At 39.5% G+C, this 27,685-nt stretch overlaps 2 protein-coding genes across 3 annotated transcripts in view; both read right to left on the reverse strand.

Moving 5' to 3' along the window:
* Positions 1-2,283: 2,283 nt before the first annotated feature.
* Positions 2,284-16,913, reverse strand: mcm7 (minichromosome maintenance complex component 7). Of its 2 annotated transcripts, none has more exons than XM_051658670.1 (15): positions 16,753-16,913; positions 14,185-14,264; positions 13,940-14,104; positions 13,541-13,665; positions 12,362-12,542; positions 12,139-12,276; positions 11,904-12,053; positions 11,121-11,235; positions 10,766-10,897; positions 9,072-9,155; positions 8,772-8,983; positions 8,424-8,689; positions 7,590-7,758; positions 6,350-6,459; positions 2,284-2,821 (listed from the first exon to the last, which is right to left on the reverse strand). In XM_051658670.1, exons 1-15 carry the CDS (start codon positions 16,781-16,783, stop codon positions 2,614-2,616), a joined length of 2,166 nt encoding a protein of 721 aa, XP_051514630.1. In that variant the 5' UTR covers positions 16,784-16,913; the 3' UTR covers positions 2,284-2,613. The 2 variants fall into 2 exon arrangements, with proteins under 2 accessions (XP_051514630.1, XP_051514632.1); XM_051658672.1 differs by lacking the exon at positions 16,753-16,913 and adding an exon at positions 15,922-16,366.
* Positions 16,914-19,636: 2,723 nt separating this feature from the next.
* LOC127417865 (cohesin subunit SA-1) overlaps positions 19,637-27,685 on the reverse strand; it is a 35,896-nt gene continuing 27,847 nt past the window's right edge. Inside the window, exons 27-31 of the mRNA XM_051658099.1 lie at positions 23,416-23,573; positions 23,171-23,258; positions 22,988-23,068; positions 20,134-20,221; positions 19,637-20,053 (exon numbers count right to left, since the gene is read on the reverse strand). Of these exons, the coding sequence (XP_051514059.1) occupies positions 20,006-20,053; positions 20,134-20,221; positions 22,988-23,068; positions 23,171-23,258; positions 23,416-23,573 (463 nt within the window). The 3' untranslated portion in view covers positions 19,637-20,005. The remainder of the gene's footprint in view (positions 20,054-20,133; positions 20,222-22,987; positions 23,069-23,170; positions 23,259-23,415; positions 23,574-27,685) is intronic.

Genomic DNA, 27,685 nt, shown 5'->3' on the forward strand with positions numbered 1-27,685 from the left:
AAAAATCCTTTCTTTGTATTGGTCTTAAGTAATATTCTAATTTTCTGAGATACTGAATTTGGGATTTTCCTTAGTTGTCAGTTATAATCATCAAAATTAAAAGAAATAAACATTTGAAATATATCAGTCTGTGTGTAATGAATGAATATAATATACAAGTTTCACTTTTTGAATGGAATTAGTGAAATAAATCAACTTTTTGATGATATTCTAATTATATGACCAGCACCTATATATATATATATATATATATATATATATATATATATATACAGGTGCATCTCAATAAATTAGAATGTCATGGAAAAGTTCATTTATTTCAGTAATTCAACTCAAATTGTGAAACTCGTGTATTAAATAAATTCAATGCACACAGACTGAAGTAGTTTAAGTCTTTGGTTCTTTTAATTGTGATGATTTTGGCTCACATTTAACAAAAACCCACCAATTCACTATCTCAACAAATTAGAATATGGTGACATGCCAATCAGCTAATCAATTCAAAACACCTACAAAGGTTTTCTGAGCCTTCAAAATGGTCTTTCAGTTTGGTTCACTAGGCTACACAATCATGGGGAAGACTGCTGATCTGACAGTTGTCCAGAAGACAATCATTGACACCCTTCACAAGGAGGGTAAGCCACAAACATTCATTGCCAAAGAAGCTGGCTGTTCACAGAGTGCTGTATCCAAGCATGTTAACAGAAAGTTGAGTGGAAGGAAAAAGTGTGGAAGAAAAAGATGCACAACCAACCAAGAGAACCGCAGCCTTATGATTGTCAAGCAAAATCGATTCAAGAATTTGGGTGAACTTCACAAGGAATGGACTGAGGCTGGGGTCAAGGCATCAAGAGCCACCACACACAGACATGTCAAGGAATTTGGCTACAGTTGTCGTATTCCTCTTGTTAAGCCACTCCTGAAACACAGACAACGTCAGAGGTGTCTTACCTGGGCTAAGGAGAAGAAGAACTGGACTGTTGCCCAGTGGTCCAAAGTCCTCTTTTCAGATGAGAGCAAGTTTTGTATTTCATTTGGAAACCAAGGTCCTAGAGTCTGGAGGAAGGGTGGAGAAGCTCATAGCCCAAGTTGTTTTAAGTCCAGTGTTAAGTTTCCACAGTCTGTGATGATTTGGGGTGCAATGTCATCTGCTGGTGTTGGTCCATTGTGTTTTTTGAAAACCAAAGTCACTGCACCCGTTTACCAAGAAATTTTGGAGCACTTCAGGCTTCCTTCTGCTGACCAGCTTTTTAAAGATGCTGATTTCATTTTCCAGCAGGATTTGGCACCTGCCCACACTGCCAAAAGCACCAAAAGTTGGTTAAATGACCATGGTGTTGTTGTGCTTGACTGGCCAGCAAACTCACCAGACCTGAACCCCATAGAGAATCTATGGGGTATTGTCAAGAGGAAAATGAGAAACAAGAGACCAAAAAATGCAGATGAGCTGAAGGCCACTGTCAAAGAAACCTGGGCTTCCATACCACCTCAGCAGTGCCACAAACTGATCACCTCCATGCCACACCGAATTGAGGAAGTAATTAAAGCAAAAGGAGCCCCTACCATGTATTGAGCACATATACAGTAAATGAACATACTTTCCAGAAGGCCAACAATTCACTAAAAATGATTTTTTTATTGGTCTTATGTATTCTAATTTTTTGAGATAGTGAATTGGTGGGTTTTTGTTAAATGTGAGCCAAAATCATCACAATTAAAAGAACCAAAGACTTAAACTACTTCAGTCTGTGTGCATTGAATTTATTTAATACACGAGTTTCACAATTTGAGTTGAATTACTGAAATAAATGAACTTTTCCACAACATTCTAATTTATTGAAATGCACCTGTGTGTATATATATATATATATAAAAATAAATAAATGAACTTTTCCACGACATTCTAATTTATTGAGATGCACCTGTATATGTGTGTTAGATACTTAAATACTAAGATATATATATATATACATACAGTGTTAGATACTTATATACTTTATATATATACAGTGCTTGATACTTATATATTAGTATATATATATATACACACAGTGTTTGATACTTATATTCTAAGATATATATATATATATATATATATACACAGTGTTACTTATACAGTAAAATATTACAGTGATTTCAGGTTTAAATCTGACAGTATTGTTCTGTCCAGGTTTCATTAAGGCCCGTACAGATCTCTACAACACACATTAAAATAGACTGATAGTTGTCTAGATTAATCTGATCAGTTATTCATGTCAGAGTTCAGGACAAATAACTCAACACTTCTGAAAAAATGCATTTTATTAAATAAAATCCCACAAGAACTCAAACCCTCAACCAGTCTGTATGGTTTTCTCTGCTGATCTGAAACACTTTAATATTACATTTTTAAATGGATTTCTGCATGTTTTTTTTTTTTTTTAGCAGAAGTGACTGTAAAATCACCTCTACAAACACAAGTGAAACACAAAGTCTATTTACAGAGTTTAAGATTAAAAAGCAAAACATGAGCACAATCTGCAATGAGAATAACATTAGAGAAAAGATAAACAGGTCAGAAAGAGACTTTGTGACGTTCAATGATGTTCAGTGACATCACAATCTGATCAGTATTTACACAAACGTGATGCGTGAGCGCGCCTGGTTGATCTGCCACACGTTCAGCTCCTCGTATTCGTCCAGAGCCGACTGGAACTGCACAGGAGTGAAACCACGAGACACACAGCGCTGCTCCGCCTCCGACATACGGATGGACTTCACAGACCCTTCACCCGCCAGCTCACGCAACAGAGAGAAGATCACATCCGCTGGACGCTGAGCCCTACACCAAAAACAAACGATATCTTAGATCAAATGATACATAAAGCAGGATTTTGCTTCGGTTTACCATTCTGAATTAACACCTAACATCACCATTTCTATTTAAACGAATGTCAGCATGGAGTCTTAGTTCAGTGTGTTCTGTGGCTTATATTGTGACATCTCAAATTTAAAGCACTTTAAAAACTACACAAGTAGACCAAAGTGCTGTACATGGAAAACCATAAGAATAAATAAAAAACAAGTAAAATTTACATGTAGAAATGCACATACACTGATCAGCCACAACATTAAAACCACTGACAGGTGAAGTGAATAACATTGATTATCTCGTTACAATGGCACCTGTAAAGGGGTGGGATATATTAGGCAGCAAGTGAACAGTCAGTTCTTGAATTTCATGTGTTGGAAGCAGGAAAAATGGGCAGGCGTAAGGATCCGAGCGACTTTGACAAGGGCCAAATTGTGATGGCTCAACTGGGTCAGAGCATCACCAAAACGGCAGGTCTTGTGGGGTGTTCCCAGTATGCAGTGGTTAGTACCCACCAAAAGTGGTCCAAGGAAGGACAACCAGTGAACCGGCGACAGGGTCATGGGCGCCCAAGGCTCATTGTAACGCATGGGGTGCGAAGACTAGCCCGTCTGGTCCTATCAGACAGAAGAGCTACTGTAGCACAATTGCTGAAAAATGTAATGCTGGCCATCATGGAAAGGTGTCAGAACACACAGTGCATCGCTGCATATGGGGCTGCGTAGCTGCAGACCGGTCAGAGTGCCCATGTGGACCCCTGTCCACTGCCGAAATTGCCTACAATGGGCACGTGAGCGTCAGAACTGGACCATGGAGCAATGGAAGAAGGTGGCCTGGTCTGATGAATCATACTTTCTTTTAGATCACGTGGATGGTCGGGTGCGTGTACGTCGTTTACCTAGGGAAGAGATGGCAGCAGGATGCACTATGGGAAGAAGGCAGGCCGGCGGAGGCGGTGTGATGCTCTGGGCAATGTTCTGCTGGGACACCTTGGGTCCTGGCATTTATGTGGATGTTACTTTGACACGTATCACCTACCTAAAGATTGTTGCAGACCACGTACCCCCCTACATGGCAACGGTAATCCATAATGGCAGTGGCCTCTTTCAGCAGGATAATGCGCCCTGCCACACCGCAAAAATTGTTCAGGAATGGTTTGAGGAACATGACAAAGAGTTCAAGGTGTTGACTTGGCCTCCAAATTCCCCAGATCTCGATCTGATTAAGTATCTTGAGCATCTATGGGATGTGCTGGACCAACAAGTCCAATCCATGGAGGCCCGACCTTGCAACTTACAGGACTTAAAGGATCTGCTGCTAACATCTTGGTGCCAGATACCACAGGACATCTTCAGAGGTCTTGTGGAGTCCATGTCTCGACGGGTCAGAGCTGTTTTGGTGGCACGAGGGGGACCTACACGATATTAGGCAGGTGGTTTTAATGTTGTGGCTGATCAGTGTAAACACAGAAAAACATACAATTGGGTCTGTTCTGCACACAATGGCCACAGAAAGCGTGTGCGTCTTATGGCAGGTTTTTAAAATATTTAAATGGCAGAGGACACAATGCACAGGACCTGACATACAGTGACAAAACAATTCAGACCATGATTTTTATACACTGTCTGTTTGGAATCAAGTTTAGGCTCAAGTTCAGAGCGTGTTCTCGGTTGACCTTCAAAACACAATGTGCTGCAGTAATCAAACACGTGATTGGCAGAGCAAAAGGTATTCACAAATAACCTTGATATTACATGGATTTATATGCATTGATATTAGAATATGTATATTTAAAAACAGAGGTCAATAAAGGCCAGACAGCATTAATTATGTATGCTGAAATATCTGCCTTCATTGCACATCAAAAACAATGTCCTCCGCAACCTGGATTGAGGCGTCACTATGCCACCACGAGGACTTAGAGCGTATTGGGAATTGGGCAGAAAAAGGGAGAAAATCAAGTGTTAAAAAAAAAAAAAAAAAATAATGTTACTGAGGCAAATGTAATGGACTATACCCCATAATGACAACGTGAAAGAAGTTTGTTTATCTTTGCAAATTTATTAAAAATAAAAAATGAAATAAATCACATGTACATAAGTATTCACAGCCTTTGCCATGACACTCAAAATTGAGCTCAGGTGCATCCTGTTCCCACTGATCATCCTTGAGATGTTTCTACAACTTGATTGGAGTCCACCTGTGGTAAATTCAGTTGATTGGACATGATTTGGAAAGGCACACACCTGTCTATATAAGGTCCCACAGTTAACAGTGCATGTCAGAGCACAAACCAAGCCATGAAGTCCAATGAACTGTCTGTAGACCTCTGAGACAGGATTGTATCGAGGCACAGATCTGGGGAAGGGTACAGAAAAATTTCTGCAGCATTGAAGGTCCCAATGAGCACAGTGGCCTCCATCATCCGTAAATGGAAGAAGTTTGGAACCACCAGGACTCTTCCTAGAGCTGGCCGCCTGGCCAAACTGAGCGATCGAGGGAGAAGGGCCTTAGTCAGGGAGGTGACCAAGAACCCGATGGTCACTCTGACAGAGCTCCAGCATTTCTCTGTGGAGAGAGGAGAACCTTCCAGAAGAACAACCATCTCTGCAGAACTCCACCAATCAGGCCTGTATGGTAGAGTGGCCAGACGGAAGCCACTCCTCAGTAAAAGGCACCTGAAGGACTCTCAGAACATGAGAAACAAAGATTGAACTCTTTGGCCTGAATGGCAAGCGTCATGTCTGGAGGAAACCAGGCACCCCTCATCACCTGGCCAATACCATCCCTACAGTGAAGCATGGTGGTGGCAGCATCATGCTGTGGGGATGTTTTTCAGCGGCAGGAACTGGGAGACTAGTCAGGATTGAGGGAAAGATGAATGCAGCAATGTACAGAGACATCCTTGATGAAAACCTGCTCCAGAGCGCTCTGGACCTCAGACTGGGGCGAAGGTTCATCTTCGAACAGGACAATGACCCTAAGCACACAGCCAAGATAACAAAGGAGTGGCTCCGGGACAACTCTGTGAATGTCCTTGAGTGGCCCAGCCAGAGCCCAGACTTGAACCCGATTGAACATCTCTGGAGAGATCTGAAAATGGCTGTGCACCGACGCTCCCCATCCAACCTGATGGAGCTTGAGAGGTCCTGCAAAGAAGAATGGGAGAAACTGCCCAAAAATAGGTGTACCAAGCTTGTAGCATCATACTCAAAAAGACTTGAGGCTGTAATTGGTGCCAAAGGTGCTTCAACAAAGTATTAAGCAAAGGCTGTGAATACTTATGTACATGTGATTTTTTTTTTCTTTTTTTTTTTAATAAATTTGCAAAGATTTCAAACAAACTTCTTTCATGTTGTCATTATGGGGTATTGTTTGTAGAATTTTGAGGAAAATAATGAATTTAATCCATTTTGGAATAAGGCTGTAACATAACAAAATGTGGAAAAAGTGAAGCGCTGTGAATACTTTCCGGATGCACTGTAAGTGTGTGTGTACCTGGCGTTGTTGGTTTTGTCAGTCTGCAGTGAGTCTTTGCTCATCTCCATCAGTCTCATCGCTTCATTAACGTCCTCCTTCTCCACAACAGACACCATCCGCAGACGAGCCTGAAGACACACACACACACACACACGAGGAAATCCCAGAGTTAATGAAACCTCCAAACCCTGACCTTCACACAATCATGTTAGATTTAAGCAGAACATGATTTGTCATTTATGATCGTGAGCTGAAAATGCCCTCACGAGCACAGCCTTCCTCTTCAGCATTGTGCTGCTCTAGTAGTTCATGATGTCATCCTCAATGATCAAACTGTGCGTTGTGCCGGTACTGTCAGACCGAGACAAGTGCAATGCCTTCTGGGAAAGCTGGCAACTGCTCAAGTCTCGGCCTCTCAACATCAGCTAGTCTCTACAAACCGTCCGCATAAGTTTAGCATCTGTGCAGTGCATCGCGCACGATCAGTTTTGCATGGGTTTGCACAGCGGCGAGATCTGAGGCTGACTGCCCACCCCGCAAAGCTGATCGTCACCACGACAACAGACAAGCGCTCGGCATTGTGGATCTCAAGTGCTTCAGGCAGCAACACGTCACCTGAGAGACAGACATAACTCACTATAACCCTAACTAACCCAAACCCCTCAGCTGGAGAGACGTGAAAACAGCCATGTGTGTCGTGAAGTGCCGTTTCTACAGTAGATATTCATGCAGCTACCTGCACAAACAGCACTTTTAACACCATCAGCTACATCAGACCAGCCGTCAGGTCATTGCACTGGGTTAACAGCAAAACACCATGTGTGTGAGAGTAGCACCGATCCTGTGTGTGAGTCAAGTGCACACACTGCAGTAGGACACACACACACACTACCTGCACTGTAAGCACTTTACCACACACAGGACATACACAAGGGACAGAGTGTGTGTGTGATTGTGAAACAAAATAGTTTACAAAAGATAGTAAAATCTGACTAATTATGACTCCACACTCACCCACTTTCAGTATTTTTGTCGTTAATGAGAAACACACCTTTAAAGTCTTTTGAAGGATTATAAAATCATGTCACTGTTTTCTCTGAATCTGATCACAGTTCACCCGTCTGTCACAGGGCAGATCAGAGTCAAGTTCACTCATAACTCAATGACAGAATGTGTAGTTACTGCATTTTGTCTTTGCAGGTCAATATGATACATCCTCATTTGCATAATTAGATGAACGTGTGTGCGCGCCTCTCACCAGTGCAGTGGAGAGGCGCAGGATTGACAGCAGTGTTCTCGCTGAAGTGAATGTGGTGTCTTTACTGACTCGCGCCTCTTTCCTCATCTCAACATATGCAGCTGTGATGTAATCAGACAGAGACTCGGGAATCACCGGCTGCTTCTGTTTACACTTACTGATGTAACGCCTACAGACAGACAGACAGACAGGATGTGAGACAGGGTTGTATGTTGGGGGCATGTGCGATCTGGGTCTTAAAGAAATATTCTGGGTTCAATACAAGTGAAGTTCAATCAAGCATTTAGCTCATAATGTTGATTACCACAAATATGAATTCCGACTCGTCCCTCCTTTTCTTTAAAAAAAAGCATCTGTGGAAAGTTGGAGCCAATTTTACTACTTTGTTGCCATGACGATGTAATGTGAACAAACCCTAAAACAACCATAAAGCAACTTTACAGCTGAAATAACACACGAGTTTTAACAGAAGAATTAATGTAAGTGCTTTTATAAAATTATAAGCTTCACATTTCTGTCTTTAAATCCTCCAAAAATTGACCCCATTGACTTCCATTGTAAGTGTCTCACTGGAACACACATTTAAAGAAAAGGAGGAACGAGTCGAAATTAATATTTGTGGTAATCAATATTATGACACAAATGCTGTTGATTGAACTTATCTTGTATTGAACCCGGAATATTCCTTTAAATACAGGTGTAAAATGGGATCATAAATGTGATTTGAAAATAAACACAAAAGTGGCACATTTGTGGTGAGACTAAAATAATAAAATATTTGAGATCAGATCACTGACGTTCTGTTTCCGTAACACACGGATGCATTAAAATCACCTCATGAGTTTCATGTCTATGGGGTTGAAGTGTGTTGGCGGTTGTTTACAGTGCTGGTGCACGTATGTGATGTGTTGCGCAAGTCGTAGGTCGTTGTCCGTGTCAGGTTTGTCCTGAATGAGCCACAGCAGGTCGAATCGTGACAGCAGCGCCGCGGGCAGCTGGATGTTCTGTTCGATGGTTTTGCGAGGGTTGTAGCGTCCGTACGCCGGGTTCGCCGCTGCCAGGATTGAACAGCGTGCGTTTAAAGATGTCATGATGCCCGCCTGAGAGAAACACAACAAACGTGTCAATCTCCAGTTTAAGAGTCATAAACACCGAATCCAGAGTGTGCGACTGCTGTGTTACCTTGGCGATAGAAATGGTCTGTTGCTCCATGACCTCGTGAATCGCCGTGCGATCGGCGTCGGCCATCTTATCAAACTCATCGATGCAGCACACGCCCAGATCAGCCAACACTAATGCCCCGCCCTCCAGGGTCATCTCCCCGGTGACAGGGTCACGCATCACTGCAGCTGTCAATCCAACACCTGAAGAGCCACGACCAGTCGTGTACTGACCTGACACACACACAGAGTTCAGAGTGAGACATGCGAGATGGAGCGAGTTGGGTGGATGTTGTCTATGATGTCATGAAGGGTCACTCACTGCGCGGGGCGAGGCGGTCGATGTATGACAGCAGCTGAGACTTGGCAACACCTGGATCGCCCATCAGACAGATGTTGATGTTTCCTACAAACACAGAACACATTAATAACGACACACAGCTATACACTCATGACTCACAGCCATGCCCTCTTTATTTATTTACATGATTGACTTCATCTCTTTAATGGGTTGTGCTGTTGTTTAAAGTGTTTTTATTGTTCCACTGACAAAACTTCTTTTCAAATATGTTTCAGTAGACTCCAGAAAAGAGTTGTGGAGAAGTAGATTTCATTGAGGAGCATTACCCATTTCATGCCATTAAAGAGACTGTTAAGTGTTTCCTTCACAGTCTCACTTTCGTTCATGTCAAAAATCAAATATGTTGTTCCTGTGAAAGTCATAAAATATCGATACATCGATTACTGATCAGCAAGTTATTTTCTTGATACGTTTTGAGATGTCGATGTAATAAAATTAGCAACATTTAAATTAAAAGCCTAATTTGTGTGCTTTCAAATTCACTGCGAGCTGTTTTTCCATTTAATGTAGTCTGATGTTATAGCTTTGGGAGACCACAAGGGGGTGATAGAACATTTACTTAATACTGAAGGACACGGGGGGTCTGGGTATCTCAGCGAGTATTGACGCTGACTATCACCCCTGGAGTCGTGAGTTTGAATCCAGGGTGTGCTGAGTGACTCCAGCCAGGTCTCCTAAGCAACCAAATTGGCCCGGTTGCTAGGGAGGGTAGAGTCACATGGGGTAACCTCCTCGTGGTCGCTATAATGTGGTTCTCGCTCTCAGCGGGGCGTGTGGCGAGTTGTGTGTGGATGCTGCGGAGAATAGCGTGAACCCTCCACACGTGCTATGTCTCTGTGGTAACGCGCTCAACAAGTCACGTGATAAGATGCGCAGATTGACGGTCTCAGTCACTGTGGGGTCGGTCGAGGACAGCGCTGCTGGAAATACTGTCAAGAGTATCTCAGGACGTTATTCCAGGCACAATGGTGGAAAACTGCACGCTGGAGAACAGTTAATGGAACCGAAAGTCATGAAAATCATACAATTCCTGTATCTTTTAAAGAATGAAACAAGAACTGGCTCTCGGTTCCCAACCCTATTGATGAGTTTGCACGTTAGTTTATGAAACTGCTGTAACTGCGCAAACTGAACGATTAAAAAAATGTTTATTATGCAATCTCTCTTTATTGAACAGGTTTCATTCAAGCTGTCAAACCACAAAAAGATCCACTTGTACCTGAAAATACATTATGTAGTCTACATGAAAGATACACATACACAATATATCATCCAGTGATGGCTAGAGTAAATAATCCATATACTTTTATAACGATTTGGGTTGAATTTCATTTAAATCTATGCGAGATGCGCTCTGCAGCGCTGTGGAATTGAAGAAATAGAATAACTGTTTCTCATTTAGAAAGCACGATGTCATCCGACAGACTCGTCCGGTGTGCGACCCCCTTTAAGTTATCCTGTCACAGACACTTTACCAAAGTTTGTTTCTATCTATGAAGAAACAAAAACTACTGTGCAACGATTAGCCCTACTTACAACTGAAAAAATGCTGATATAGATCGATAATCATCTGTAGAATTCTGATTACTGATGCGTGAAAAGGCATTAATCCCAAGCCTACAACACACACACACACACACACACGTGATTCTCACCTCTGATCTTCATCCCACGTGGCGCCTGCTCGACTCCGCCCACCAGCAGCAGCAGCAGCGCTTTCTTCACGTCCTCATGACCGTAAATCTCTGGAGCGATCGAACCCGCCAACTTCTCATAGAAATCCTCCTCTAGACACACACACACACACACACACACACACACACACACTCTTGTCTAGAGTCTCTTCATTTACATTTTATGCATTTGGCAGAAGCGTTTATCCAAAGTGACTGACAGTGTGTTCAAAGTATTCTTTGGGTGCATGGGTTCATTTTCCAGCGAACAAACTACCAGATGAGCTCCAGAACACAATCTTAATAAAGACACACACTCTGAAGCAGTGTCATGTACCTGTGATGTGTCGGAGCTCTTCATCAGTCAGTTCTTCAGTTCCCAGCTCATCATCTTCAGTTTTATTCATCAGTGTGATAGAGTGACACTCCAGATACGTCTCCGACAGCAAACCCTGAAACACACACAAATACACACTATATAGACACACACAGCAACACATACACACAGAGTACACCCACAGAGGAAGATGATACATTTTCCACTCACTGATAAAGAGACCGGTGTAAGTACAGTGTGACTTGTGATTTAAAATGACATTATTATTATTATTATTATAATAAATAACTATAAATGACATCGAATACAGGAAACCATAGTTGATAAACTAATAATGTGTCGGTCATTTGTCGGTCACTGTCCCAATCACAAAAAGTTTTGATAAATGATTGCACTCCCTTTCAGTTGGTTGTCACATGTGCATGGTAAGCGAGCAGACAGTAATTGAGCGCGTGCAGCAGATGCTGTGACGAGACAGCATGTTGAGCGTATTCTATATACGTACTTTTGGAAAATCCATGAATTCATCAAACTTCCCTAAATCCCATGTGAGAGGAGAAAGAGCGCTCGATACACTCACTCGTCTGAACCTCTGCGAATTCACTGACCTGCTCGCACATCATCACACACAATAATCTTAAAGCACGTTGAATCCTGCTGCTGGTGTCGGCACGTGGAAACAATTATACAACATAAACCGAGTGGAGAATTTTAAGAATGAGCGCACCCTTTAAGTTCAGATTCAGAAAGCGCAGTAGCTCAGGGTGTGTGTGTGGGGGTCACCTGCACAGCTTGTCTGAATCCAGAACGCAGAAGAGGCAGGAATATTCCAGAAACGGCCACATGATCTCCAGGCTGAGCCACCCGTGTGTTTTCTCCACGCGCATAAATCGTCATACTGCGAGGAATGTTCCCGACCGGCACCTGATCACTCTGAGATCAACAAAGACAACAGACAGTTAACATTTTACAACTCACATTCTGTCAGACGAACATGACGCTTAAATCTCACACGCACATGCTCCTGAATACGCAGTTCCTGGAACTTGATGAACTTTGACCCTCGTGTCTGCAGGTACAGTCGGCCTCCAGATTTGTTGGTGACACACTCCTGACTGGGGCACATGATCAGGGGCGTGAAGCTCGGTGAGGCGATCTGATTTACATCAAAAACAGCACTCATGTTAACAGAAGCATGCGTGAATGTGTTAAACGACTCTTCACATCAGTCACGTACGTACCGGCTGGTAAGTCTCGGCGCCACACTGATCGCACGTGTACGTGGCGACGGCCATCATGGGTTTGACCTCTGTCGCTCTGGTGACGACGCCCCTGACGTTTACCAGCTGACCGATGCTTTCGGCTTTCACGTCACGCACCACCTTCGGCTTCAGCGTAGTTGGCGGGCGGAAATACACCTCACTGCCAAATCACATGACACATGATTAATGCAAGTCAATATACAAAGACAAGCAATCTCACACACACACACACACAAGAAAAAAAAAACAGGCAGAACGAATGTCTGAATCATAAATCTGTTCTGACGCAAGTTCTCGGATTCATACATTTTTGTATTTTCAAAATGTTCGTTGAAGTTTGTGCAAGTTATGCAGATGTTTTGTGTTCTTTCAGACAAACTGTCATGACTACATTTAAATAGAAGTGAAATTAAATTAATAACTGAATGAGTGAAATTAACCTTAAATAAAAAATTTGTTATTTCAAAATGTCAAACAATACATTTATTTTTTTATTTTTAAATAGCATGGTACATAATTACAATTTTACATTTTAAAAGTTTCTTTGATGCTTGCATTTATTTCTTTAAAGAATAGTTTATTCCCAACTCTGCTTCATACATTTTATTTCATTTCTCCAGCAGAAGCGCTTGGGATGGGGCAAAAATTTGTGCCGCAGTTTGTTTGATTTTCTCGAAAAAAAGGAATGCCCTCTAACGTGACTGGACAGTTTGCTAAATCTACATTTTTCATGGCCATGGATTATGATAATTGTGAATAAATGTGCACTATTTACCAATGGTCGGAATTCATGAAAATACATTTAAGTAACAAACATCTGTTCTGCGAGCACTTAACCAACCCACACTTATTGCACTTAATGTACGAACTCTTCTGCGCTAGCACCAATACTACTCCAGCCACATCGATAACTTGGCAGATGTTGTGAAACTTTGTATGACATTTGTAAGTGGCTTTGGATAAAAGCATCTGCTAAATGCAAGTAACTAATCTGCGCTGTACACAGTGTTTGTGAATCTGAAGGAATGTTTTCGAGAAGGTCCATTTTACACGTAAACTTCACCCAATTTACTCATTTATGAAAGTTTCATGAACGAGGTGCACTGTGTTTATGGCAGAGGTTTGTTTTTCACTCGTGTGTGTTTTTGTGTAACTCACAATCTTCGCATGAGTTCAGATGGATACTGGTTCCGGGAATCACGCATGTCTGCAGGGTCGTGACCTCTGGTCTCCATCATCAGCCGGTGCTCGATATAAACATCTAGCGCATCCTTCGCCACCACCTACAAAAAACAACTGACATCACTGCAACACTTCTACAAAAACACACACGGCCCTGAAAAATCACTGCAACAACACGTGTTTGTGTTTCAATAATGAAGTTTTCTTTTACTTCTATTGTTTTCACAGTGAGTTAATGATGTTCTATAATGCTCACGCAAACCTTACTGCATCTTTACATTTTTATACGACTGATTTCACACTATTGATTTTTGGTTTTACCATCACTGTGTAGATGTTTTTTTTTTTGCCACACACACACACACACACACACACCTCTCGTTCTCTGTATTCCGGCAGCAGCTCATGAACAGCATCAGCGAACAGCGCAACGTAACGTTTGGCATTTTCACACACACTCTCCACCAACTCAGGGTCTTCCTCCGCTACGTCATCTAGATCCACCACCAGCGCCACCTGCTCGCGGTGAGCCACTGACACCTGCACACACACACACACACGTACGTTAGCAAGAGTCAGACACACCGCTGCATGAGCTGCAGAAACGGGCAGAATCTCACCAGCTGAGCGCCGTATTTGAACACCTTCTTCCCAGAGCCATCCTCACTGTAGAACTCCTGCAGGAAACGCTTACACTTCTCTGAAAAACACAAAATCACATGCATCACTAACAACACAATCAGCACAGATCTGAGGAAAGTGAAAAATATAGCTGCAAGCAGCAATGACGGGCCCAAGCACAACCGTCATTTCGACCCAGTGGCTGTCGGAAAACAATGCAAGGTGGACACATGCATTTAGCATTTGCCATTATTCTAAACATTTTTGAAGCAATTTGAGTAAATATAAGAGGACTATTTTAAAGTCTGTTGTAAGAGCCACACTTCCTGCTGCCAGGTGGTGGTGCTATGACCGTGACCCAAAATAGTCACATCCATTTGATTAGCCCCCAAGACTAAACATACATCTCAATTTTGATCTAAATCACACACTGCACACAAAAAATAGACACTTTCTGTTTCCCATTTTTCACCATTAGTTTAATGCCTCACCATAGCAACACCGTTCGATACAAAAAATCTGTTCGCAATTTAACATCTTGGCATAATGTTGTCTAAATGTGGTGACAGTCTCATGAATCCCCTTTGAGGAGTATTTAAAAGTTCAGAAACTGCAATATTAAAATAATCCAAAATGGTTGACTTCCTGTTGGGCAGACCTAATAACTTTAATTATGAAAGTTGTCCGGCTTGATGAGAACCATACATGTACCTTTTGGTGACTGTAGGTGAAAATGGGGGTGCGACTGAGGTTTTCCCCCCTCCCCTTTTCTCCCCAATATGGAATGCCCAATTCCCAATGCGCTCTAAATCCTAGTGATGGCGTAGTGACGAATCTCAGTTGCCTCCGGTCTGAGACCGTCAATCCGTGCATTTTATCACGTGGCTTGTTGAGCGCGTTACCGTGGAGACGTAGCGCATGTGGAGGCTTCACGCTATTCTCCGCGGCATCCACGCATAACTCACCATGCGCCCCACTGAGAGCAAAAGCCACATTATAGCGACCACCAGGAGGTTACCCCATGTGATTCTACCCTCCCTAGCAACCGGGCCAATTTGGTTGCTTAGGAGACCTGACTGGAGTCACTCAGCACGCCCTGGATTCGAACTCGTGACTCCAGGTGTGGTAGCCAGCATCAATACTCACCGAGATACCCAGACCCCCAAAGAGGCAGTATTAATCTTACAACCCCCCCCCCGTAACTTTGTCCAGTCCTTTGCCCAGGCAGACCACTCTGATGTGTGTGCAAAATTTCAAGAGTTTTCACGCATGTTAAGTACTCCAAAATACTGAGAACCTTGAAAAAAAAAGAATAATAATAGTAATCCTTAGAAGAACAATAGGGCCTCCGCACTTTCAGTGCTCGGGCCCTAATAAAACTGAACTGATGTAACTGCACAAGTTTCACTGGAGATGAACATGTGCACCAGTCACGTGATCAGTCCCTCCACCGCACAGAGATGATTGATGTACGTCAACAAACAAAAACCAGAGAACAGTTCAAATTTAAACACTAATAATGTTAGCGATTCAGACAATGTAATCTAATACTCATCTCTCACACTGAGTGTGTTGATGTTTTCATGTCATACAAACGAATACGTACGAAATAAAAAGGATATTTAAACGTTAACAGCAGCTGAGCAACACAAAATAACCGTGTGAAGACAAAGTGCGTTAAATACATTCAGACGAGCAAAACCAAAACAACATTGAATCAGTGTCCGTTTACGAACCGGATCGCGACTCTCGGGTCCATTGTGTCAATCTGGATGATCAAATCTGCTCTTAATGTTGACAATATTACTGCAGATGTAACTGATGCGCGTGTAACGCCACTCCATCGCCCTGCTGTTTTTGTAAACAAAGTAGCACATGGCTCTCGAGCCCTATTACAGCATGCGCTACTTCCGCGACTCACCCGCCCGTTAAATAGTCCCGTCGATCGACACCAACCGCGACTCCGAGCTCAATATCAGTCACATCAGCGGAACCGTTGTGGTGTCGGTTCTGTTCATGTGGCCACACACACACAAATCGACTTCTTACAGTCCACTCAGAACCGCTCGCGCACGGGACAGTTCAAGTGATTTGGTTCGGAATCATTAATCGAAAACTTTTGATAGAAAAGCACGTGAATGCTCAAAATACCACGTGCTTTCTGTGCGCGCCGCTCTTTGTTCGGAACTCCATCCGGGCATTTGTTGTGAACGCGCACTGAACAGGAACAACAGTAACGCGCGACAGAACTTTATATTTACGAACTCGATTAAACTACACAAAACAAATACAATAAAGCAGTACAACACCTCACAGATATCAAAGAAACTAATTTCAGCTCTAGGCACTCTCATAGGCAAATACTTTATGTATAACATTTTTTCGAGTTTAGATGTCATAAATGAAACATGTTGTTGCATGTAATTCATCTCTAATATACAACAGAAAATATGTAATATATGCTGAACATTTCTCCTCGCAGTTTGAGTCTTTTCTCTCGCAATCCTCGCGAACTTCAACAGAATCCATCACTAATTTAGTCTAAGGAAGATAAGTTTCCAACTCACCCTTCTCTGCTATATAATCCTTTGGTGCCATGTGTCTGACAGAAGTGTTAAATCGTGAAGTTTATAAGATAAGTTTGTATATATTTCACTCAGTGTTTCAGAGACACTGTCTCAAGTGCAGCTGCAAAAACTGGCGCGAATCTGCTCACACTGTCCACCAATGAAAGAGCGTCTGAGTGTGCGTAAGGGCGGGGCTCTGCCGTGGCGCGAAAATCTTCCAAACGTAATATGTCATGTGACTGTCTCGACCAATAACTAAGCGCTATAAAACGGCGGTAAAACTCATGACATCACAAGAAAAGCTACTGAAGGTTTGATTATAAAAGTATATATATAAAATATTATAAAAGTATTTCTAAAAGTTTAAAGGAGGATATTACAGTAAATATTCTTCCCATGATATTAACAGACCACAAAGCAGTTTTCATCAATATTGGAAGAGTAATAGTTCAGTTCTGGAGAATGAAACCACTGAAGTCTGATTGTACATTTCTGGAATACTAAAAGCAATTAGATGATGTTTATAAAAGGAAAGCAGGTATTTGGGTATAAAGATTGTGTAAAATGAAGATAGATGTTTGATACATTTCCCCCCAATTATTGTTAACACAAAAAATTCAATAAAATCAGTGGTTACTCCGAGACTCTCAGTCTTGATAACAAGGGCAGAGGTCATCTCGAGGGTCACCTACAGCTCTTTCCATTACAAGATCATTTATAATATGCTCTTGAATTATTTATGGGAAAATAAGACTTATTATATAAAGAAATCTGTAGTTATGAATACAACAGAAAATGGTTTTTACTTTTAGAAAAAGATTTTACTTCTCTTAATTATACCTTTAAAATAAACTTTAAGAAACCAACATCTATATGGAACATTATACCCCATTTAGTCTTTTCTCAGGTTGGGGGTCTTTAATTCTTCTGCTCTGTAACTACTTCATCACTGAAATGATCTTTTATAAACAAATGCTTCTCTCTTGATCTTTAATTTATAAATACTACTTTTCCCCACATAGATGTTATATTTGAAATAAGTATATTTTGTTTAAATCCAAGTCCCTTTTCTTTTATAAATGGTTCTCTAATAATATATTTTTAGTAAGTCAACTTTTTAACCATGAAGGGCTTTTATTGAATTATTCTGAGTTCTTATCAAAATGTAAAATTCCAGTAACTCAAGGAATTTGCTGTAGTTATGGATGCGATCTCTTCAGGGTTTAAAATGCTTCTTAGAAATAAAGTAGTTTCTCCACTTCACCATCATTATATGCTGGTAATACAGCAGTCAGACCTGTTTCTCTTCTTGCTTTAATTACAGTAATAATAGATGTATTACGGCCCTTATTCAGAAAGATATCGTCTATAGTCCAGCTCTGTTAACCTTTTGCAATAGTCGAGTTGATAGTGTTATTTGGAAAAAAAATTGCAATTTACTCCATAAATATCTAATTACAAACAAAATTAAATACATTTCCTTTCAGATTATTCATAAATATTATCCCTGTAACTATTATATAAAAGTAAATTTCATTGGGATATTGATGTTTCTTGTGCATTCTGCATCCAGAAACCATCTCATTTATTTTGGAGTTGCCCTCACACCGTGTTTTTGGTCCAACTTCTGCTCATTTGTTAAAGAACATTTATGTCTAATTTCCAACTATGTTTTGATAATGTTTTATTGGTTTCTTTTACTATGATACGTCTCATGATGAAGGATATTATTTGATTAATCTGTTACTCTTCTTAGATACATTAGTATACATAAAGCTAAATATGGGAAGAACAAACCACTGTGTATAATCTTTAAAGGAGAAGTCTGACAAAACTTGAACAATTATGAATTTAAAAAATAAGAAAGCTGTGAAATGTGTCATATGTAGCATCTTTAATGTCTTAATGTATCCCCTTGCTGTTTTGTTTTTACTTTAATTTTTCTGGTTTTGTCTGTAAATGTTAAAAATAAATAAATAAATTGATAAAAGTACTATTTAGCTAGAAAGATTTTGGTTATGCCAGAGATTATTTAGCAGAGATGGGCCACTTCTATTAAAATTAATGGGAGAAATTGGAATGCCCAACGGATGTAGAAATGAAGTCCCGCCTTAAAGTTAAAAGAGCCAATCATCAGGGGGTCTGGGTATCTCAGTGAGTATTGGCGCTGACTATCACACCTGGAGTCGCGAGTTTGAATCCAGGGTGTGCCGAGTTACTCCATCCAGGTCTCCTAAGCAACCAAATTGGCCCGGTTGCTAGGGAGGGTAGAGTCACATGGGGTAACCTCCTGGTGGTCACTATAATGTAGTTCTCTCTCTCGGTGGGGTGTGTGGTGAGTTGTGCGTGGATGCCGTGGAGAATAGCGTGAAGCCTCCACATGCGCTACGTGTCCGCGGTAATGCGCTCAACAAGCCACGTGATAAGATGCGCGGATTGACGGTCTCAGAAGTGGAGGCAACTGAGATTCGTCCTCCGCCACCCGGATTGAGGCGAGTCACTACGCCACCACGAGGACTTAGAGCACATTGGGAATTCCAAACTGGGGAGAAAAAAAAAAAATGTGTGTGTGCATTTACTATAAAAGCCATAAAAGAGCTGCACTGTCATGATTGGAAATAACGTCCCGAGAGCATTCCAAACATGACCGACAGTGGACTGACATGCTAGAAAGACTTTGGTTATGCTCAGCTGTAAAATATCAACAGCTAGAAATTTCTCCTTTATGAATGGTATGTTTATTAGATTATTTAAAAAAAATCGATATCTGGCAATGAAAGGAAAAGTCATGCAAATTCTTTGGTGAAAAGTCTAAGAACCAGGATCAAATCAAATGTGTCTCCCAATCTTAGTTCTCCTTTAACATTTATTTATCCGTCTTTGAATCCAACAGAAAAATTCACCAGTAAATACTCAAGACACTTAATTATAAAATTCTCCAAACTTTTAGAAAAGAATTGGCAAAGATAATTGTGTTTATTTAAACAGGGCTCCTATTAAACCTGTAATTTTAACAGACTGTAAACAACATCAGTCTTATTGAACCATCATGAAAGTAAACAAGTTTTTTCTTCTTTTACTTCTCATGCACCTGACATGCTCTTTTTGTGTGAACCAATCAGAATCCGCTGCAGGAACGTGGAGTAAAAACAACAAAACCAAACAATGGTTTTACATGACTCTTTCAAACAACAAATAGATATCATAAAATCCCATAGTGTCCAAGAACTTCAGTGTGTCACTCGTACTGGATTCATTCAAACAGATCCTCCAGGAAGCTTCCAGAGTCACGAGTCGAGGGCTGCAGAGAACAGAGAAAGATGATGATGATGAAGAGGGCTGTGCTGATCAGATCATGACCTTGCAGTGGGTTCAACTCACCAGAGTGATACCAGTCTCAGAGTCTTCATCATCATAATCCTCAATCACTGGATCTTCCTCATCTGAACCATCTTCAATGAGAGACAGCCTGAACAGACACACACACACAAACACACACACACACACACAATGACCATGACACACAAATCAGAACAGGCGTGGGGACATCTGTTGGGAAGCGAGCATGCTCAAATATGCTGACATTGAAGTCAACTTAAGATCTCTCCTTCTAGTGTTTAGAAACACAGATGTAATGGAAATGGTTTGTCAGATTTCCAAAAGCAAGTAGGTAAATGTACATAATCTGTTAGATAGTTTAAGTCTGAGGCGAGCGACATGTATCAGATTGGCATTTGACATGAAATACTGCTTTAGAAACAACATGTTGTTCTTCACATGTGTTGAAATAACATATTAGATTATATCTTGAGGAACAGAAACAAGGCTCATGTTGTATTTTTTACTTTAATGCCACTCAAGTGCGCAGCACAAGCACTCTTCACGCACACAGGTTTATCAAGTTTCTCTTGGGAACGCTCTAAATGACCATTTCAGTAGTCACATAAAGTGCTCTATGTTCATGAGCGCACAAAGCGCTGCGTGTACCATGCACAATGTCTTATTAGGGCTGGGACGATTCATCGACGTATTTCTGTAATCGATGACGTCGATTATGTCGATTTGCATAACATGCGTCGGCGATTCGCAATGGAGTAATTAAAATGGCAGCGCCCGGTTTAAAGAATGGATTCCCCCTAAGAACAAGCTGCAGCTAAAAAACTCGCCTACAGTCATCTAAAGCATGGGAGTATTTTAGTCAGAGACCCAACAATGTGGTGCTGTGTAACCTATGCAAATTGAAATGGCTTATCACAGCAGTACAACCGCCATGAACGAACACTTGAAGTGAAAGCATCCCGGAGCGCTTTGTCAAGACGGCAGCAAAGCAGCACCGTAAGTCCTGTTTACTTTTTGTCTCCACTCAAGCATGACATATTAGTCTTACAACACGTGTTTCTGTTAGCTGTAGTCACTTTAAATTGATTTTCTAAATGTTTCCTCATCGCCCCCATGTTAAAAGTAATTTCTGCACCGCTGCTAACGTAGGGTGACCATACGTCCTCTCCTTCCCGGACATGTCCTCTTTTTCGGACCTTAAAAAAGCGTCCGGCCGGGATTCGGCTTAAGTTGCATTATGATGTGCATCTGGTCTAATACTTCATTGTGTGTGCGCGCATATTTGCATCGCTTTAACCCCTCTTTGTAAGTCCCGCCTTCTCGCACACCAATTGGTCGATTATAAGAGGCGTGCAGCAACTATTGGCCAAATTCCTACCTGTCAATCTCTCCGCAAACACGCGAAGCGCTGTTGTGTTCAGCATCAAACAGTTGCTTGACAGTAGCAGCAAATGAGAGCAAAGTGGAAACAATGCCCTAACGAAAGTGCAAATTTACAAAAGATTTGCACACAAAATTCCCATGCTTTCATCCAGGTCGAGATCCGTGGGAAGCAGAATGTATGACATGTAAAGCTGGCACTTATGTGTCAGTTGTTAATAAAGGTGCAAGTGATTTAGAAGAACACATTAGCTCTGCCAAGCATAAAGGGTCAGCAAAAGGTGAAAGTTCATCAGGTAAATTAACGGACTACTTTTTGCGACCAGGTAAAATTGTTATCACATTGCTTCATTTTCCATGGCCATTAAAATAATAGTAATAGTTAATGTAGGTACACTCATGGCATCATATATTTTATTTTAGTACATGGACATTCAAAAGAATGTTGGAAATTTGTATTTATATAAATATTTATGTTATGCTAATAGAGTCTTTTTCACTGTATTAAAGTTTGCATTCATAGTAACAGTTTTTTGTTGCAGAATAATGCCCTGCAGTGCACACTTTGTTTCTTGTGCATTTGTTTGTGTTTAAGAGAAGATGATTTAATAAAATATTGAAATCTTAATGAGACAAGTTTTGTATATTTATTCTGGGTTAATTAATTGTTATATTAATCAAGCAATAATTATAAAAAATCTTTAGAATAATCAGCAAATTAGTCGTTAGATTAATCGACTAATCGGAAAAATAATCGTTAGATTAATCAATAAAAAAATAATCGTAAGATTAATCAATAAAAAAATAATCGTTAGGTGCAGCGCTACGTCTTATCCAATTTTCATGAGAGTGCTAACTCTAAGGGCAGTTTTCATGCCAGCGCAAGTGGGAGTGTTTCTGCAATCTGTCGGTGTATGCACACAAACTGTATGTGTATTGTATGTTAATATTGTATGCGAAATAGGTCATTGTACTGTTTTCAGCACAAAGTCTAAAATCAGTTCCTGCATTTGCAGTTTGGAGATTCCGCCAGCAGGTGGTAATAAAGTTCATGTACAAACTGTTACATCCCAGGACGTATTTTTGTTTTATTTTGTATTACATCTGTGGATGTATTGTCTGCACTTCCGCCTAGACTTGCCGCATCCTTCGACGAAAATGTAAAAACTTTAAGGCCATGTCCACTGACTTTTCGTGTATAACTTATGGCATAGAGCTGCACTTGGCACTCTTAAAATAGGGCCCAAAATGTGTATTAAGAAAGTAAAAATGTCCGAGGTTGACTTTATTTTGATATGTGCAATTACAAATACTTGTCTATTAAATGTTTCAACTAATACTGTAAATAACACCCCTCATACATCTGAGGTCAAAGTCCCGTTCTCTGCTCTAGCTCACAAATATTTGCATTCACCTCCCACCCTGGTTATTAGTATGAATTCAGAAAAAATCTTTATAAAGGTGGATAAATCAACACAAACAAATCTACAAATAAAAAGAATAAACACACACTCACGTGCTGAGATGTGATTGGATGCTCTGAGCAGATGGACTCGACTGCCGTCTGCTACGAGTGTCGCCCTTCCTCAGTACAGACCTACAGACAGACAGATGCGTGTATGTGTGTGTTACACCCCTCTGTGAAATTGTTATCCGTGTCATGGCAGAGTGTGTGTGTGTGTGTGTGTGTGTGTTATACCCCTCTGTGAAGTCATCATCCGTGTCGTGGTGGTGTGTGTGTGATGTCACAGCTGTAAACACAGGAGTTTCCACACGACTGATCAAACCTACACACACACACACACACACACACACACACACGAACAATAGATGAATGTCCTTCTGAAAACTGTTATTGTGTCTCCATGCAAAATAAACACTGAGAATACTGCTTCAGTTTGAATGTGCACCGGCTGCTGTCAGTGTGTGTGTTTGTTTACTGACCGTCTGTGCGTCTGCGTTTGGTCTGGTGTGTTTCAGGTGATGATGCAGTGGCTGGTTCTGCTGGAGTTTTTCTGGATCCTGAAGTTAGAGATCGTTCATACATCCTCACAAACTCACTGTCTCTAACACCAGCACACACATGCTGCACAAATGCCAAGCTACAGCAGACAGACAGACAGAAAGAGAGAGATTGCAGGAGAGTAAAAGGAATATATTTCAAAGTCCTTTATTGTCATGATTGTTTTACATTCAATATTGCCAAATCATAAGCACACAACAGTAACAGGAAAAAGAAAGAAAAAGACAAATGAAAATAAGGACACAAAAATAATTTTTAAATCTGCAAAAGTATCCTGAGTATAGGACTGAAACAATTAGTCGACGTTATCGACAACGTCGACAATAAAAAATTGTCAACAAACATTTTTGTTGTCGAATAGTCATTTGATCTCATTTAACGTAACAAGATCACATTAAACTCTAATGATGATGCGTGAGAGCAGCACTGCAGTTCACGACTGACTGATGAGAGGAAGAATTACACAGATCACAGATGCACTCTAAACTTTCCAAGCAGATTCACCTGATGTACATCACAAAGTATGAGGGAATTATAATGCAAAAATACCAAATAAGTAAATACAGAAGCACTCTCATTGTGGAATAAGTGGAGCCGGAGCTCTTTAAAGAAAACACCCTGGCGTTACATCTTTAATGCAGTTATATTTAATGCATTACATCTTTAATGCAGTTATATTCAATGCGTTACATCTTTAATGTGTTACATCTTTAATGCAGTTATATTTAATGCATTACATCTTTAATGCAGTTATATTCAATGCGTTACATCTTTAATGTGTTACATCTTTAATGCAGTTATGTTTAATGCATTACATCTTTAATGCAGTTATGTTTAATGCATTACATCTTTAATGCAGTTATGTTTAATGCATTACATCTTTAATGCACTTATGTTTAATGCGTTACATCTTTAATGCACTTATGTTTAATGCAGTTATGTTTAATGCATTACATCTTTAATGCAGTTATGTTTAATGCGTTACATCTTTAATGCAGTTATGTTTAATGCGTTACATCTTTAATGCAGTTATATTTTATGCGTTACATCTTTAATGCAGTTATATTTAATGTCTTACATATTTAATGCGTTACATCTTTAATGCGGTTATGTTTAATGCGTTACATCTTTAATGCAGTTATATTTAATGTGTTACATCTTTAATGCAGTTATATTTAATGCATTACATCTTTAATGCAGTTATGTTTAATGCATTACATCTTTAATGCACTTATGTTTAATGCATTACATCTTTAATGCACTTATGTTTAATGCGTTACATCTTTAATGCATTACATCTTTAATGCGGTTATGTTTAATGCGTTACATCTTTAATGCAGTTATATTTAATGCGTTACATCTTTAATGCAGTTATATTTAATGCATTACATCTTTAATGCAGTTATATTCAATGCGTTACATCTTTAATGTGTTACATCTTTAATGCAGTTATATTTAATGCATTACATCTTTAATGCGTTACATCTTTAATGCAGTTATGTTTAATGCGTTACATCTTTAATGCAGTTATGTTTAATGCGTTACATCTTTAATGCAGTTATGTTTAATGCATTACATCTTTAATGCAGTTATATTTTATGCGTTACATCTTTAATGCAGTTATATTTAATGTCTTACATATTTAATGCGTTACATCTTTAATGCACTTATGTTTAATGCAGTTATGTTTAATGCATTACATCTTTAATGCAGTTATGTTTAATGCGTTACATCTTTAATGCAGTTATGTTTAATGCGTTACATCTTTAATGCAGTTATGTTTAATGCGTTACATCTTTAATGCAGTTATATTTTATGCGTTACATCTTTAATGCAGTTATATTTAATGTCTTACATATTTAATGCGTTACATCTTTAATGCGGTTATGTTTAATGCGTTACATCTTTAATGCAGTTATATTTAATGTGTTACATCTTTAATGCAGTTATATTTAATGCATTACATCTTTAATGCAGTTATGTTTAATGCATTACATCTTTAATGCACTTATGTTTAATGCGTTACATCTTTAATGCATTACATCTTTAATGCAGTTATGTTTAATGCATTACATCTTTAATGCAGTTATGTTTAATGCGTTACATCTTTAATGCGGTTATGTTTAATGCGTTACATCTTTAATGCACTTATGTTTAATGTGTTACATCTTTAATGCACTTATATTTAATGTCTTACATCTTTAATGCGTTACATCTTTAATGCGTTACATCTTTAATGCGGTTATGTTTAATGCGTTACATCTTTAATGCAGTTATATTTAATGCGTTACATCTTTAATGCAGTTATATTTAATGCGTTACATCTTTAATGCAGTTATGTTTAATGCATTACATCTTTAATGCACTTATGTTTAATGCATTACATCTTTAATGCACTTATGTTTAATGTGTTACATCTTTAATGCGGTTATATTTAATGTCTTACATCTTAATGCGTTACATCTTTAATGCAGTTATGTTTAATGCATTACATCTTTAATGCACTTAAGTTTAATGCATTACATCTTTAATGCAGTTATGTTTAATGCATTACATCTTTAATGCACTTAAGTTTAATGCATTACATCTTTAATGCAGTTATGTTTAATGTCTTACATCTTTAATGCGTTACATCTTTAATGCAGTTATGTTTAATACGTTACATCTTTAATGCAGTTATATTTAATGCGTTATAGCTTTTTTAAAGTTCAAATAATATGGAAGCAGATCATTTAAATTACTACAAACTCTGAAACGGTCATTTCTCTGTGCGGTCAGCATCTCTTCTATGAGATGTGTGAATGTCCCGATCTAAGGGGGAGAGATTGAAACTGCACCCGTCTGATGCACACTCTGTCACGGGACGCTCATCCCTCGAGCGCACACGCTTAATGCAGCTAGATTATAACGTGATGACTTGTGACTTATTGAATCAATGTGTCACTGTGTGTTTCTTATCGTGAAGAGAACTGGCAATACGCAGCTCTTAATAAGAGAGAGTTTGTTTTTTTGTGAGTTAAAGATGGATTGAAGTGAACAGAAAGGTGAGAGAGTCTTCGCCCCATTATACACGGCAACAAAATACGCTTTTGATTTGTTTTTGTTTTGGCTTGTTTTCCAATATAAATATCTAAAACTCCTTTAAAAGATTGTACACTTTAGCAGCTATACTGCAGAAGAAAAAATTATTATCTGAGAATGTTGAATATAATATTAAATATGCAAATATTTTAAAATATCTAAAAATCCTTTAAAAAAAGATGCATTCACCTGAGAAGCAGCATATAAGATATTTAGACTTGCTTTTAGAGAATATATCTTGAATAAAAGTATATTTTGTGTTTACTGCACTCGCAGAAGTATAACCAAGTGAAAAAATACATTTATATACAAAATACACTTATATTTAAGATACATTCTCTGAAAGTCTAAATATATTATGTTGTTTATCAGGTAAATGTATCTTGTTTTAAGGATTTTTAGATATTTTTAAATGGAAAACAAACACTTGATTACATTAGGATTTTTTTGTAGTGAATTTGTTCACTGAATTAAACTTAATAAAAAGTCATTTATTTCCTTTAAATAAATTTAGAGGTATTTTTAAAAGATTATTTTGTCCTCTTTATTATCAGTAAGCACATTTATTACAACCTTTTAAGTTGGGCACAAGCTGAATAATTGGTTAAGAGCTAATCATTAATCATTGCAATAATCGCCAAATAGTCGAATGATCGTTATAACAATCGTTAGATTAATCGATTATCAAAATAACTGTTAGTTGCAGCCCTACCCGAGTATAAAGTAAAGAACAAAGTAGGCTAATAATAAACAAATCGAGAGCAATCAGTGGCTTTCTTTTCAATTTTGTAGTTTGATCAATATTAACAACATAATAGAGACAGCAGCAGATATATTAGGCTGCATTAGTGCAATTACACTTCAACGTCTTACATATTTTGACAAATACCTGATTTGTTGCACCTGTTTCCATTCACGTAAGACATAAACAGCTGTTTATGTTAATCAGTTGCGGGACGGGCATTGACCATGAAGAACAACCATTTGGGTGCGCAGCTGGATTTCCGCATTCACCAATAGCGCTCGTGCCTCAAGGGAAATGTGGTTATATTTACGTGTTGTTTCACGACTCAATTTCCACCTTGTTTTCACACAAGATTTCACTCAAAG

This window comes from Myxocyprinus asiaticus, chromosome 27 (assembly GCF_019703515.2).
Source record: "Myxocyprinus asiaticus isolate MX2 ecotype Aquarium Trade chromosome 27, UBuf_Myxa_2, whole genome shotgun sequence".
NCBI classification, from domain to species: Eukaryota; Metazoa; Chordata; class Actinopteri; order Cypriniformes; family Catostomidae; genus Myxocyprinus; species Myxocyprinus asiaticus.

Excerpts from the sequence above, each read along its gene's own strand:
- mcm7 (XM_051658670.1), bottom strand. The coding sequence starts at position 16,783 with ATGGCACCAAAGGATTATATAGCAGAGAAGG. Across the intron at positions 10,898-11,120 it reads AGAGCTCCGACACATCACAG|AGGAGGATTTCTATGAGAAG; the intron begins GTACATGACACT and ends GTGTGTGTCTAG. Across the intron at positions 2,822-6,349 it reads GACAAAACCAACAACGCCAG|GGCTCAGCGTCCAGCGGATG; the intron begins GTACACACACAC and ends TTTTTGGTGTAG.